This window comes from Ammospiza caudacuta, chromosome 26, assembly GCF_027887145.1.
Source record: "Ammospiza caudacuta isolate bAmmCau1 chromosome 26, bAmmCau1.pri, whole genome shotgun sequence".
In the NCBI taxonomy this organism is placed as follows: Eukaryota; Metazoa; Chordata; class Aves; order Passeriformes; family Passerellidae; genus Ammospiza; species Ammospiza caudacuta.
The window spans coordinates 3,525,001-3,541,275 of NC_080618.1; the positions used below are offsets into that span (position 1 = coordinate 3,525,001).

Sequence of the window (16,275 nt, forward strand, 5' to 3'; positions counted from 1 at the left end):
GGACCCACGTGATGAGCTGAGCATTGTCGTTCCTTTTCCTCTTGAGCAGATCCAACCGGCGCCACTTGGAGAAGGCCTCCAGGGTGAAGCCTGCATTCCTGGTCAGGGGACACTTGTCCCCATCTGTCCACACCTCCAGGCCAACCAGAGCCACGTGGGTGTTGATGGCTTTATAAACCTGCAGCAGAGAATTAATTAAAAATTAATAAAAATTAAACAAAGCCTCATCCTGGTACTTGGTCATTTTTCCACTCCAATATCCACTCCAGACCTAACAAAGCCTTTCCAAGCTCTGAATTCCAAAAAAGTCTCACCAAATAAACTGAAAATCTGATTTGTCATCACATTTCAACTTTAAAATGGGGTTAAAAATAATTGACTTGCAAAAGAAATGAAGAATCAATTTATTCTTTTGCAACAACCTTTCACTTGAGAAGTGATTAAAAAGCATCTTAAAGTATTGATAGAAATAATTGAAATAGGAGTATAAATAATTAAAGTAGGAGTAGAAATAATTCTTATTAAAAATCTCATCTCTGAAGGCAAAGAACAGGAGAATAAATTACCATGAAATTGAGCTTTCATTCATTCCTACATGTAACAATGGGAATTTATGATGCTTACATTAGAAAGAATTTATAAACCACTTGGATCCTGTGGTTTCCAATAGAAAAATATTTTAAATATTTTGGATTTCAATGGCTTTCAATAGAAAAAAACATAAATAATTTGTATTTCAATCTTTTTCAATAGAAAAAAATTACAAAACACTTGGATTTCATTGCCACTTGTTTGCTCTCACCGTGTTGATGTAGTTGACTATTCCAAATATCCTTTGTCTTATATTTTTAGCATCTTCATCATATTTCTTGTACTGAAAAGGCAAATACAGCATGTCAGGAAAAGGAGAGGGAAAAGGCGATTTATCAGGAAATAAATATCCCGCAGAAGATTGGTTTGCAAACCATGCCATGTATAAAATCTCATGCTTTATTTTATGTTTGATGTAGGATTTTATCAGATATTGGGTTTCAGTATCAGCCCCTTCCAAAATGTGAATTTCTGTGCAGGGTGCAGAGAAGGAGTTGGGCTCAATGATCCTTGTGGGTCCCTTCAAGCTCACGATTATCCCTTCAATTCAGGATATCCCCTTCAATTCAGGATATTCCCTTCCCAATCAGGATATTCCCTTCCCAATCAGGATATTCCCTTCAATTCAGGATATTCCCTTCCAAATCAGGACATTCACTTCCAAATCAGGATATTCCCTTCCAAATCAGGATATTCCCTTCAAAATCAGGATATTCCCTTCAATTCAGGATATTCCCTTCTATTCAGGATATTCCCTTCTATTCAGGATATTCCCTTCCAAATCAGGATATTCCCTTCTATTCAGAATATTCCCTTCTATTCAGGATATTCCCTTCCAAATCAGGACATTCCTTTCCAAATCAGGATATTCCCTTCTATTCAGGACATTCCCTTCCCAATCAGGATATTCCCTTCCAAATCAGGATATTCCCTTCAATTCAGGATATTCCCTTCCAAATCAGGATATTCCCTTCCAAATCAGGATATTCCCTTCTATTCAGGACATTCCCTTCCCAATCAGGACATTCCCTTCCAAATCAGGATATTCCCTTCAATTCAGGATATTCCCTTCTATTCAGGATATTCCCTTCTATTCAGGATATTCCCTTCCAAATCAGGATATTCCCTTCAATTCAGGATATTCCCTTCAATTCAGGATATTCCAGCAGGACAAGCACTGCAAGGTCTTTTCTGAATTCCTGCCATCTCCAGGTGGGAATTTCAAATGGAATCCCCTTTAGAAATCCCATTTCCCAGCCAGGCCCTCATAGCTCGTGTAGGAGCCCAGGAATACGAGTTGGGATGCCCTGGGAAGCTCCTATGGGGCTGATCAAACATGAAATAATAATTCCAAAACTCACCAAAGCATTGTCTGCAACAACATAGAGCTCCAGGTACTTCTTTGATTTCAGGTAGGCTTTCATCTAAAGGAATCATGGATTAAAAATTACTTTTAAGAGCTTTTCCTATCCCAACCTCTGCAGTTTCAAAGCTGTTTGTTAATTACTGAGGGGATTTCTTTGGCCAGGTCATTCAGAAGGGACTGGTTTGGGTTTAAATGATAGGAAGTAGGTTGGATATTTAAATTTTTATTCAGATATAGAAGGTAAAATAGATATTAATGGGTATTTAGGTGCTAAAGGTGCACTGGGCACCTGTTAATAAAGGCAGGAAGGTTTAACTCAGCTGGTGACTGTGAAATCTCAGATCTGGAACATTTTGTTCAGGTTTTTAGATCTGATCCCACTTCCCTGTGTTTAAACAGCTCCTTTGTGAAGGTGCCACCAGACCAAGTGGGATTTGGGCTATTTAGAGTTTTCCAGTGGCCACAAGTCCCCTTTTTGTGATGGGACAGCCATGTCCTTACCTCTGGGCTGTTGCTGGACCTGAAGATGGCCTTGATGGGGTCACTGGAGTCCTGTTCCCAGGAGTTGTTGACCAGCCCACAGGTTTTGATGGGCTCTTGTTTCAGGGCCTCGTATTTATAAACCACGTGCTCATCCCTGTCCGAGGCTCCCAGGGGCTCAATGAGGAACTTCTGGCCACGGGTCTCAAAATAGCCACTAAAAAATGGGTTGGAATGTGAGGTTTTGGATCAAGGGAGCATTTAGCCCAAGCACAGAGACCCTTGGAATATTCCAGCAGCCTGAGGCAGAATGCAACAGTTTAGAAACAGAAATTAATTATGGAAGATTTGGGTGCTCTCAGTCAAAGAGAAGCTGGGTTTGGAATTAATTTGATTTATTAATTTTATCAATTTTTATTAATTTGATTTAAATTTGGGGGGGGGGGGGTTGTGCTGACAGAAGTGGTTGAAAAGTGGATTTCATTCCAGTGGGAAATTCAAAGATGTTTTCATCCTGATTTGAGGTGAAAACATTGTAAGGAACTAAGAGTAATTATTTTTCTCCCTTCTCCCTCTGTTTTTCTTTGGGAAACAAGTTTCCCAAGCCTGAATAAAAGCTCACATGACTTCTTTCCATGCTGATCCTCTCCTATGGGAACATTTACCCCAGAAGCTGCACATTCTGCTCCTGGGACCCAGCCCCTCTCACCTGAGGCCTGTGCAGGTGCTGATGCTCGCCACAGACTCAGCATCACCCTCCACGTGGCCTCCATAGTAACAGTGATCCTGGTGGGAAAAAATCCTCAGAGTCAGCTTGGGGTGTCCATGGGCTCCACTGGATCCAGGGAGTTCAGAAAACAAATTAAACCATCTACAAATTACAATGAAGTGCACCACTTGAAGAAGTCTCCCATTAGGAAATGCTTAATAGGAATTTTAAAAGTTCATGACCATTTCCATGTTGGCTGTGGACTCATTATTTTTATCCTTCAACACACAAACTGTGACAAAAACCAACAATTCTGGGCTCTGGGCAAAGCACAGCACAGAAAAATAAGAATATTCCCACTCCCTGCTCCAAATTAAGCACACACTGCTGGGCTCTGCTCAATTAAAGGCTATGTCAAATTATTTCCTTGAGCCCAAATTTCAAGGAAAGGCTTTTTAATTACCCATCAATTAAATGCATTCATTTCAGTGAGATTAAAATACAGGTATTATATTAAACATGGATAGGAGAAATTGTTTTGGGACTTAATTGGCTGAAGGATTTATGGTTTCTGTTCCTGTGTTCAAAGAGACTTCAAAGTCACTGAGGGCTTGAGGAGAATTTTACCCCAGTGTTTTCCTGAATGGAATTCTTAAGAATCTGTATCCAAGCCTTCATTCCCTGTGCCTTTTGCTTTCTTGTGTGGATTTTGATTTAACTTTGTAATTTCTTTGTCTTCCACCACAAAATGCCAACTTTGTTACAGGGAAAAAGACATCCTCAAAGGGAAAGTTACTGGGGAAAAGAGGAGGATTTATCTCCATCCTTTGGGGATACAGGAGGAAAAACTCCTGACCACAATCCAACATCCCCAGGGTAGGAATTCCCTGTTCAGCCCAGGTAGGGCTCTTCGAGTTTGTCTTTATCCAGGTTTTGCACTGGATTCATCGTGGAAATAATTGGAGCACTCAGAAAAAAATAACCCAAAATAATCAACCCAGAGTTCTTTATGCACATTTATTTCATTCAGAACCCTCCTAATTGCACCTAACAGAGAAAACTGAGCTTTGAATTCCATATTGTGCTGTCAAAACCCATCTCATGAGCTTGGAGGAGAACTTCAGGTGGGGAAGATCAGTGTGCAGTGAATTAAAAAATCCCTTCAGCAGCAAGCCCCGTTTGTGTGCAGGTGCAGAAGTGATTTGTCAGGGCTCAGAGAAGGCAGCTGGGCTCACAGAGCGTGGCTGGAAACGTGAGCCAGGAGGAAACGGGGCCTTATCGGGCTGGGATCTCCCTGGGATCGGGGCAGAAATGGAGTCACGGGGCTGGCAGGTGGACCCAAGTGTGCGTGGCAGAGTCGGGAGCTTGAAAGCTTTGGGATGGCCCTGGCTCCCAATCAAAGGCTGGAATTCAACCCAGACATTGTTCAGCAGCCACGGAGTGGTGCCTTCTTGGAAGCCAAACCGTGGAGCTGATTCCCAACAGGCACCGGTGACCAACCCCAACTTTCCCATCCTTCATCCTAAATGGCTTCAAACCTGGATTTCAAACCTTTCCTTTCTGTCTCATGTCTCCCATTATTTCACAGATCCATGAATCTCATGGACCTCAAGACTGGAAGCAAAAGGGAGAAACCCTTCCTGTATTACCTTGATGCGAGGAGTTGTCGTTATTTTTCGGCCGTCAGCAGAATAAAGAGTTTCAGAATAATCCCCAGCCAGGAGATCCCTGCAAGAGCCAAGCAGTCATTACTCCAAGGAAATAAATTGTTGCCATGTAGAAATGAGGTGATGACACAGCACAGCGAGTATGTGGGGAATTCAAACAATTACTCAGGTTATTCTTAGTATCGGAGAAACTCAGGAAGCAAAAGCTGCAGGGAGCAGGGAGGGGAATTCTGCTTGCTCATAATCCTTACTCAAACAAAAAGACTTTCCTAAAAGAAGAAAGCAATTAAAGTCTGCTGATTGCATTGGGATGAACTCATCTCCTGGCAGATCTGGATACAAATGTATAATTACATATTGATTTTATTTTTTTTTTTGGCCCTTTTTACATCTTCCTAAAAGCAGCACATCTGCAGTGACTCCTGTTTGGGCAACTCTCTTCCACTGCCACAATCCCATTTCTCTTCAAAGAACGGAATTTAGTACAACACATTTCCCTCCCTCCCCCCACTCCAAATATTTGGATTAGATTAAAACAGGGGCGAGCAGTTAATTATAGACTATCTTTAACATGAACTGATTATGGCACTACTGTATTTGCACAGCCTCTGGAAAAGCACCCATTAACCCAGACTTGTTGGAGTGTGTGTTAATGTTCTGCTGGAGCCAGACTTTCCATTTCCAGGAAGATTCGGTCAATGCCAGGTTATATTTGGTAACTCCAGGTTCAAGAGCAGCAGTGCTAAGGTAAACATCTGTATCAGTTTATCTGTCTATCTATCTATCTATCTATCTATCTATCTATCTATCTATCTATTTATCTATCTATCTATCTATCTATCTACCCATCTATAATTTATCTCTCTATATATCTGTCTAAAATATAGGGATATATAAATATAGAGCCACAGAATGATTAAGGTTGGAAAACACCTCCAAGATCATTGAGTCTGCCCTAGAATCATGGAATGGTTTGAGTGGGAAGGCACCTGAAAGTTCTTACACTTCCATGGGCAGGGAACCTTCCACTGTCCCAGATTGCTCCATCCTGGCCTTGGACACTTCCAGGGATCCAGGGCAGCCCCAGCTCCTCTGGGAATTCCATCCCAGCCCCTCCCCACCCTCCCAGGGAGGAATTTCTTCCTAATCTCCAGATTAAACCCTCTCTGTCTCAGTTTAAAACCAACCCCCTTGTCCTGTCACTTCAGGCCACAATTCTATAACCCAAAGACTATTCATGGTCACAGAAAACTTGTGAAATAATAGAAAAATATCAAATATGCATTGGATTTAACAATTTAGGAAGGAAATGGGGGGAGCAGAGGTAGCAGGAGGTGAAGTCCCTCCATCATGGCAATGTCTCATCCCAAGCACTTCTTCCACATTCCCAAAACAGTGACAGGATTCTTTCCCTCCCCTTTTCTTTCCTTGCCATTGAAATGTTGCATTTACCAAACCCCTTCTGTTTCACAGGGCCTTGATTGCTGGTTTTTGGCAGGAACACCCTGCAGTGGCTCCCAGTGAGGAATAAGGGCAGAGCTGAGCTGAACCTACCGATTTTTTTGGAGCTGCAGCACCACTTCCTCTCCATTGGCTTTGATCCCATACTTCACTATGTCATCATATTTGCTCTGTAAACAGATTCAAGTGTCAGAAAATGCTCTGCTGCAGCTCCTGGCCTCAGCAGTGGTGTTATTGGAATGCCAGCCGTGTTCTTTTCCTCCTCCTCTCACCAAAAACAAGGATTCTGCCAGGAGCAGGATAAGCAGGAGGTCGCTCTGTTTGAGGGGTTTTAATTAGAGGAGCGAATTTGACTTTGCAAATTCATTTCTGCCTCCATAAGCACAAATCCTGCGTGCTTGGGAAAGGGCTGACGGTTCAGACACTTCCACAACACCTTCTGGAATTGCACAGAATTGCTGCTTTTAATTATTGGTTTCATTTAAGCCAAATTCAAGTGCCCACAGGTAATTAAAACTCTGAGTAGTATCAAACCCCACATCTTTGCAGAGACACAAGTTCAGAGATGGCCTTAGGGGTTCTCTTCTCTGAGGACACCTCAGCTCATCCTCACTGAACACCACATCGCTTCTCTATGTTCGTCTTTTGGAAGAGCAAATGTTTGTCCAAATTCTCTTACCCTTGAATCCCAAGGGTGTTTTCGTTCCAGAAATCCTTCCCCATCTCCCAGAATCATCCAAAATTTGATCGCCTACCTCTGAGCTGGTTCCTGCAGCTCTCCTGTGCACCGCGTGCAGTTTCTGCGGGTAAACGATTTCATAATGTTCAGCTCCAGAGAACTTCTCCCTGCTGCTCCCTGGGGATTGATGAAAACACCATTTTAATTTATTAAACACCCAATTTTATGGCTGGCCAGGTGATTCTTTGGGTTCTTGCAGCACCTTGTGCTCCCCTGCTTTGCTGCATCGCCTGATCCAACACAATTTCGGTGCATTTTGGAGGAGTTGCCCTCCCTGTCAACTTCCAGGTGTCCAAACATTTCTTGCAGTTCCCTTTGTGTTTCTTCCCCCAGCTCTGAGCCGTTCAAGTCCCAACAGGCCAGCCCAGCCATGCCAGTGCAGCCTTTCCCTCTGCATTTCCCAGTGACATGAATGGATGGATTTGGGTTTGTGGAATGAGCAATCTCCAAATCTCAGCACGTGACAGACAGGCCCAGACTGCCTCTGCACCAGCAGATAAACTTACACAATGCCAGGTCTGCAACAAGATTCCTGCTTTGGAAGGCTCTGGCACATAAATAACTGTGGCAGAACTCTAAGAGAGGTTGGTAATAAATAATTACAACTTTTACCTCTTGAATTGGGTTGAAGGAGGGACAGCAGAAGGCTGGGTGAGACATTTGGACATGGCCAGGTAAAATAATGGGAGATAGGGAGGAAATCAGGAAAATCTTGATGGTGCAAGGAATCCAGGAGGTTCCTTAACACCATTTTGAGTGGTCTTATAGGTCTGGAGGAGTTGTAAAGAGCTGGGTGAGGAAATGCAAGGCTGATATAAATAATTTCTTTTTGTTTTCTGCTCTGAAGCTCAGCAAATGTGGAGCAAAGTCAATTTGGGGCCTGCCCTGGGTACACCCTGCAGTCCATCCTGGCAGCTGGGGCCAGGTTTTGGTAAAACAGAGTCAGGAAAAGGATGGTTGGTTTGCACCAAGGCAACAGCAGCTTTTGGATACCCCTGAACTCTTTAATCTACAAATGGGAATTTCATCTGAATTGGTGAATCCTTGAGGGCCTGTATTTCAAAAATAAACCAACAACAAAAACCCCCCTCAGCTGCCCAGAAAGCCAATGAAATCCCACAAAAACAAAGGAGCAAAGCACCTCCCATGGTAATTCCTGCCCCAGGGCCAGGTTTTTCCAGGAGAGAGGCCTCCAATTACTGTAATTTTCTCTCTGGAACAGGAGAGCACACCCTCGTGCAAATTGTGGCAGTAAAACAAACGGATCCATTCTTTTATCACTGATTTATTTGATTCAACCCTTTCCAAAAGTAATTGCAGAGCAAACCTGGTTGTATCTTGATAAAGCTGTTGATTTAATGGTGCACAGGGATCCTGTGGCAGCTGAGCTGTTGCACCAAGCACGTGCTGGGAGCAGCTACCAGGTGTAACTTTACTCCTGCCACTCACAACAGTGGTTTATTTTTTTTTTTTTAAGCAACTAATTATGTTTATTTTCCAAAAAAAATCTGCTGCTTTTCAGATTTCTCTGCACAGGCCTCAAGTGTGTCCTTGTGCAGCAATCTCAGGAATGTTTCAGGCCTCTTGGAACACAGATCCCCAATTTTATCTCTCCACACCCTTTGTGCAACTCCAGCCCAGAGAGTTCAAGTTAAGGCAAGGTTTAAAGGGAGGCTCAGGACTAAACTCATCCCTTCCCTGCAGTCTGATCCAGACAGAATTTCGAGGAAAACTGGTTGGTTTTGTTTGGAATGAATCCTTTCTTCGAGTTTCTTAACCAGTGCATTGTCTTTGCTGCCTTCAGGCTTTGTCTCAAGCTTGAAGGAGGAAGGAAATTCCTTGGGCCTCCTACAACAACTTGTAATAAGGAAAACATAATTGTGTGCTTTTCCAAGGGCTTCAACCAGCACAAAAAATCATTAAGGAGGATTTTATTGACAATGAAATTGTGGTTTTGTCAAGGCAAAAATGGTAACACCTTAATGGTGTGCACATTTTTGGATATTCTGTGCAAAAAACCAAATTAAAGATTTGTGCCTGAATGCTAATTCTATGTTTAATTATGGATATAAATGCTGTACATGTTTGTGCAGGCCAAGCCCTGAAAAATTCCATTCCCTGTCGACAGGAATCAAAAGAAATTGTTGGGAAAAAAAGTGGGATCTGTTCAGGTGGAGTCATTTGAACATAACCTGAAGAATCATATAAATAAAGGGTGATCAATACTTTAAATCAGGTAATTGCAATTGAATTCATACAGAAATCTGTTATTTTATGGCCAAAATGCTGATAAATTGGTGTAATTGGATAAATTGGCCTCTCACTTTCAGGGTAAGTATTGCTTTAGTGGCTCACAAAACCAACCAGTTGAGGGTCTTCAGGCAATTTATGGTCACCTTTCAAACAAGTAAATGCTGCTCTAAGTAAAGAATTACAGTGAATTGCTACGAGCAGAAAATCCCAAATATCCCTAACTCCATTTCCCAAAGGCTTTCACTCGCCATTGCTCCCTATTATCTCCCAGTTAATAATTAAAATTTCATACAGCATTATCCATAACAAAACTGGTGAAGGGCTAAAACAAAAAGTGCAGTACCTTGTTGGAGGAGATGCAGCAGAAGCGCAGAAATGAGGAGGATTTTCATGCTCTGGGGTTCCTGGGGTGGGGATGTGGCGATCCCAGCGTGGCCCTGTCCGTGAGCTGCTCTGGGCTGGGAGTGAGAGGCAGGGACGGGCTCAGCTTTATTCCTGCTCCTGCAGGAGGAAGTGTTTGCTCAAGGTGTTGCACAACACCCAAGGCACAGAGTGTTACGGCGAGAGGAGTTCCTGCTGCTGGGTCCCTGCCCCAAACATCGGGACAGGGATCGACCGCTGCTTGGATTGGCTTCCCTGAAAATGGGGAAAAGGAAATGATTAACACCAATCAATCAATAAATCAATAAATAGGGAGATAGGAGCTGTCATTGAGTTATAGAATGGTTGGGCTGGTCCTAATTCCATCTGTTCATGGTCTGACTGGTAAAAGCTGAAATAAAACCAGTGGAATGTCAAGGAATGGGAGAATTCCCAGGATGTTTGGGGTAAAATAGGTCAGCAGGGCTGGGGGCAAAGCTGTGCTTTAATTCTGGGTATTTACCCCAGAATCTGCTCAGTGAATCACTGACAGAATAAACACTGAGCAGAGCCTCTGCTGCCCTGTCACCTCTGTTAGTAATGTTTGCTTCAGGCTCAGGTGAGTCAGTGGAGGAGGCAGAGCAGTGAATGATCCAGGTGAGGATCTGTCCAATAATAATCCAAAAATCTCTGCCAGAAAAGGACCCCACTGACTCAGTCAGCTGTAATAAAGGAGTGACAAAATTGCTCAGGCTACAAGTGTCAATGCAGAACTGCTTTAGGGAAGTTGAACTTTTTCTGGGTTAAAATAGGGGTTACAGAGTACAGAGAACTGGAGTGGATCATCTGGATATAAATTTATATTCATACATGGCAGTGCCAGCAATAAACATGACAAGGTAATTTATATATTCATAATTTATATTAGTTTATAAATGAGTAAATATATCTGCATAAATCTCCAGGGGAATTAAATCCACAGGAGAATTTTACTGCCATTACTCTTATCACATAAGCATTAGTAAATAACTATTTCTCTGTTGAAAAGTTCTGATTTTTTGAAAATTTTTAGGCCAAACTTTCCCCTCAGATTTTTGCCGGATCTCCAGACGTTCTGAGACAGATTGGGAGCTGCAAACAGATGGGTTTGGGCTTTTATTAAGTGTAGGATGGTGCTAATTGATAACAATTTTTGGCAGCTGCTTGTTTGCGACACTTCAGTCAAATATTTCAACTCATGTTGGCACCCCAGGTTAGGAAAGAGGCCTCCAGGGAAAGAATTCATGCAGGGTTTGGGCATCTCCCTGCCCAGGTGCTCATCTGAGTTGCTCAAAATCAGACACGAGCTGTGTCATTAAATTTAGGTCGGTGCCTTTTAAACTCTGTGGAGATGAAAGGAGGACAATTCAGTGTTTTAAATGTTCTATGAATAAAAATAAGCTGGGCATTCTTGGACTGCATCCCTGCCTCGCAAAAAAATAAATAATTAAGAGAAATTACTGTGAACAACTGGTTTTAAAAACAAGTGGCTGCTGGCCAAGCATTGATCTCAGCTCATTCTCTCAGCATGACGCACGTGAAAATGATGTGTGACCCCTCCATCTCCAGAGTTAATGCTCTTAATAAACTCTGCTTTCCAGCAGGATGGAAGAGAGAGTTCCATCCCAACAAAGGGCTGGCAGGAAGAAGGGAATGTGAGGGGATGGAGGTCTTGGGGAGACTTGAAAGGGAATGGGATGTAATTTCCTTTAGTGACTGGAGAAGCTTTTGATGTTTCTGCCCTCGCTTCAGTGATTCTGGAATAATCTGATCCTGGCTTCTTCCCCTGGAGGTGCTCACAGAGCTGTCCTTGAGGTCTCAGATGGCTTGGGAATTTTTGAATCCACTAAACAACTGGGCAAAGTCCAAGTGAACAGTTTTCATGTTCCTAGGGGGTAAAACTGGATGGCAAGTTTGTCTCAACATTTAGTAGTTGAATATTGGTGGATTTAACACAAATGCTCCCAGTGCAATTAAAGAAGAAGCAGCAAAATGTGAATGTCACCCCTACATTGAGGATCTGCACGAGTCCTGCCTGGGTTGGAAGTAAAAGGAGAGTTGTGTGGGCAGCACTTGGCAGAGCTCAGGACAAATCCAGGCCTGAATCACTGCTCTGCTTCTGCCTCGTCCCAAAGTTCGTGGTGAACAAGATTTGGAAAGGTACTGAGGCACCAAACAGGGATTTTCAGGAGTAACCAGAGTCTCCTCCAGCAGACCCACGTTCAGCCACCCTGAGACAGAGCTGAGCAGCTGAGGGCCAGGACTGTGCCTGGTTCTGTTCCTGGTTCTTTTCCTGGTCCCCATCTACCCCAGGACCACATCCTTGTCCTCTGGGAGCAGGGAAGGGATGGGGGATTGCACAGGCAGCCACGGCTCTATTGTATCACTGCTCAGTCACCTGCCTTCCTCCTGCCTCCATTCCCCTCTCCCAAGCCTCCTGCAGGTTATTTTTCTCCAGAATACAAATAAAAGCACACGGCTTCACCTCTGTGTTCCACACCTTCGCTGCCCTTGGCTTCCTCCATCTATTCCCAGCTGCATTCCAGTGTCCCCACAACCTGCCTCTCCCTGGAGCCCCATCCCTTCCTCTCCACTTCCAGAGGGATCCAAAACCCATTGGAGTCAACAGAACATTTTCTGTGGCCTTTCAGGACCTTGGATCCACTCTTGGATAAGCTCCGTTCCTCTTTAAAAGCTCTTCTTTGTATAAAGCTTTCCCTTGTGCTTGCCTCTGTCGTCTCACACATTCCCAAAGTGAATAATCCTCCTCTTCCTCAATGACCAGCCCTCAGTGTTTTGCTTTCTGGTGTTTTGTTGAAGGAAATGATCCAATTGTTGCTTTTGACCTGAATGTTTGGAAAAGTTCTCTCCCTTGCAGCTGTTCATTACCAGCTCCTCAGCTTAAATGCAATGTTTGTACTACCAGGCTTTAATATAAAGTAAATATAATCTTTTCTCACTGAAATGATGATTGAAACTACCTTAGTAAGCAGCAGCTGAGTTGTTTTTGCTGTGTATTTAATCAGGTCACAGTCTGTCATCTGAGCCTGACTAATGAAACCTCATCACAAATATTTAACGTCTTGGCAGCACTTTTTGCTATAAGATCACAGACATGTTTGGTGTTACAAGTGTGTGGCTTCCTTCCTTCCTTCCCTTTTCTTTGAAATGAAAGGCCAAAAATCAGTTACTTCATCTTCCCCCTTCATTAGCTCCATTTTGCTTAATTAGCCTGCCCCAGGGTGATGGAGGCTGTGCAGCTCCAACCACTGCAGGCTGCGAGGAGTTAACTGAAGGCACGAGACCTTGTCATGGATTTCTCAAGAGTCACGAACTTCTTGTAAGTCCTTAACTGGATTAAAGTGATTTTCGAAGGTTGAATTCTCTTCAGAACACACCTGCAGCCCATTTCTGGCCGTGGCGCCTGTTGTGTAATTGTGTGCACACGTCCGAGCTGTTTAATGTTCTCCACAGCACGAGTCACAAAGCAGATCATGGTGAATTAAGGAGCCTTTTTGTTTTTTTGCAGGTGTTGCTTCTGGTATTGTTAATCCTGGTCCTACGTGAGGGCTGGCTCCCTTTTCCCAAGGGACGGGGAATTCTGCCTGCTCCTACGTGGGGTTGAGCACAATTCTCTGCTGGCTGGAGTCCACCAGGGCTCTGCTGGCCAGGCACGAGGGCTCTGTCCTCAGAATTCAGAGGGGTGTGGGCAGACCCAGAATCATGGAATGGCCTGGACTGGAAGGGACTTTAACCATCATCCTGCCCCAAACCCCCTTCCATGGGCAGGGAACCTTCCACTGACCCAGACTGCTCCAGCCTGGCCTTGGACACTTCAGAGATCCAGGATCAGCCACAGGTCCTCTGGGAATTCCATCCCAGCCCCTCTCCACCCTCACAGGGAGGAATTTCTTCCCAATATCCCATCTAAACCTACTTTCTATCAGCTGGAGGTCATTTTCCCTTCTCCTGCCCTCCAGGGCCTTGTCAATAGTGTCTCCTCACCCTGTAGGCCCCTACAGTTAATCATGGGAGGCCACAGTGAGGCCACCCCAAAGCTGCTCCTCTCCAGGCTGGGCAATCCCAGCTCTCCCAGCAGAGCTGCTCCATCCCTCTGATCACCCTGGTGCCTCCTCTGGACCTCTCCAACACCTCCAGGTCCCTCCTGTGCAGGGCCCAGGGCTGCAGCAGCTCTGCAGGTGAGGCCTCACCTGAGTGGATCCAACCCTCGGCCTCCATGAGGAGAATCTGGCCAGGCTGGACAGGGCTTGGAGCACCCTGGGACAGTGGAGGTGTCCCTGCCCATGGCAGGGGTGGAATGGGATGGACTTTGAGGTCCCTCCCAACCCAAACCATCCCATAATTCTGTTTTCACATCTCTCAGCAGATGCTGCAGGAACAGCCCTGAACTCTGGGAATCTGCTGGGCAGGGAGGGCTGGAGGGACAAGACACAGGGAATCACCTGAGTGGATCCAACCCTCGGCCTCCATGAGGTGAATCTGGCCAGGCTGGACGGGATTGGAGCACCCTGGGACAGTGGAGGTGTCCCTGGCATGGTAGGGAGTGGCACTGGATGGGCTTTAATGTCACCCCAACCCAAATTATTCCACCATTCTGCCCATGCTCTCCCTCTCTCACCGCCACATTGCCATGGAAGGCTTTGCAGCTGCCTTTTCCCCTCACGTGGCTCTGCCTCAGCCAGGCACTGAGCTCCTCTCTGACCCCTCACAGGAGCTCAGGGAGAGCAGCCCAGCGTGTTTTGTGTCCTGGCAAACAAGAAAGGGGAAGCAGAACCCTCTCACCTGGATAATCTCAGTCTCCAGCCCGATGGACTCTGCTCTTCCCACACGGAGAGCAAACAGAGATCACCTCACTGAGTCATCCCTGCCCATGCTCAAGGCCAGAGCAGAACAAAGGAGCAACTGTCCAGCCTGGGCTCCTCTGCAGCACAGGCTCTGCCTGCCATGGCAACCAGTGACCCAAACCTGAGACTCTGCATGGCAGTCAGAGACCAAAACCTGAGACTCTGCCATGGCAATCAGTGACCAAAACCTGAGCTCTGCCATGGCAATCAGTGACCAAAACCTGAGGCTCTGCCTGCCATGGCAATCAGTGACCAAAACCTGAGGCTCTGCCTGCCATGGCAATCAGTGACCAAAACCTGAGGCTCTGCCTGCCATGGCAGTCAGTGACCAAAACCTGAGACTCTGCCATGGCAATCAGTGGCCAAAACCTGAGACTCTGCCATGGCAATCAGTGACCAAAACCTGAGGCTCTGCCATGGCAGTCAGTGACCAAAACCTGAGGCTCTGCCATGGCAATCAGTGACCAAAAGCCCCCTGTGCACAAGGAGCCACCAGCCAGGCTCTGCTTGGACCAGCTGAGAAGGTGCTTGAGGAAAACAGCCCTACAGGTCCAGGTGTCCATGGGGGGGTGGGACAGCCCCTGAGTGACTCCAGGGATTCCTTTACACCGTCCTGTGAGATCTTGGGAACAGCTTGTCCAGAGCAGCTGTGGCTGACCCTGGATCCATGGAGGTGTCCAAGGCCAGGCTGGACAGGGCTTGGAGCCCCCTGGGATGGTGGAAGGTGTCCCTGCCCATGGCACAGGGTGGAATGAGATGATGTTAAAGTCCCTTCCAACCCAAATGTTCCAGGATTTCAAGATCATTTGCACTGAGCAGGTGCAAATGCAGTTAGGCCTCCCTTGCACCTCCTCTTATTAACAAAAACCAGACCCCAGACTAACAGTACCCACCTTTAATGCAAAGCTTTATACACTTAAAAGCAACACTTAAACCACTTGGACAATGGGGTAAATTTGAATATTTTGGCCTGTTGGAGCATTCCCACCTTAGGGATGAGTGAACTGGAGTTCAGATGGGGTGGGGTTCTCTGCAGTGCCCACCCAGCCTGGTGGAAATCCTGAAGGAGAGCTTTGGGCTATGTGGAACAGAGCTCAGGATGAGCTTCACCCCTTGAGAGGGGACACAGAGTTAGGGAGGCATTTCCCAGCTGGGTTTGCTGGTTTGCCACTTTACTGAGCTGCTGGTTTGATGTTTCAGTGAGAGCAAATCTATTGAAAGCAAAATAAATGTTGAAAAAAACATGAGAAATGTAAAACTGAGAAAGCAAAGAGAACCAAATTGATTATTTCTTTATTTATCTATTTATTTATTTGAATCTCCTGGTCCCTATTATTTTTGTGGCCTGGTTGACAGCTGAAGACTGGGAGTTGGCAGTCCTGAGTCTTGACCTGAATATTTCTTTCCCCAAAGAGGCTGCAAGCTGTCTGAAGAGGGAATTAAAGGAGGGGAATTAAAGCAGGTTTACTGAGTGAGTGAGTTAATCCTGGTTTACTGTAACAGGACTTTGGAGAGCTCAGGACTAAAGCCTCAAAGCCTCCCAGGAAGTTTGTAGAGGCATAAGGAATTGTTCTCAGGCCCAAAGTCTTCTCTTCAATGAAGCAGCCTAAGGCCTCCTCTGATGATGTTGTGTTGCTTCTGGACATCTGAGAGAAAACTGGCTATAAAGGAAAAGGGAAAAATGGAAGGAAGGAAGGAAGGAAGGAAGGAAGGAAGGAAGGAAGGAAGGAAGGAAGGAAGGAAGG

At 45.2% G+C, this 16,275-nt stretch overlaps 1 protein-coding gene across 1 annotated transcript in view; it reads right to left on the reverse strand.

Annotated features, from left to right (window-relative positions):
- ADAM28 (ADAM metallopeptidase domain 28) overlaps nt 1-13,161 on the reverse strand; it is a 34,912-nt gene extending 21,751 nt beyond the window's left edge. Inside the window, exons 1-9 of the mRNA XM_058820069.1 lie at nt 12,966-13,161; nt 7,030-7,130; nt 6,368-6,444; nt 4,796-4,874; nt 3,147-3,223; nt 2,459-2,654; nt 1,953-2,015; nt 803-874; nt 9-178 (exon numbers count right to left, since the gene is read on the reverse strand). Coding sequence (XP_058676052.1) covers nt 9-178; nt 803-874; nt 1,953-2,015; nt 2,459-2,654; nt 3,147-3,223; nt 4,796-4,874; nt 6,368-6,444; nt 7,030-7,130; nt 12,966-13,161 — 1,031 coding nt within the window. The remainder of the gene's footprint in view (nt 1-8; nt 179-802; nt 875-1,952; nt 2,016-2,458; nt 2,655-3,146; nt 3,224-4,795; nt 4,875-6,367; nt 6,445-7,029; nt 7,131-12,965) is intronic.
- Between the last annotated feature and the right edge of the window lie 3,114 nt (nt 13,162-16,275).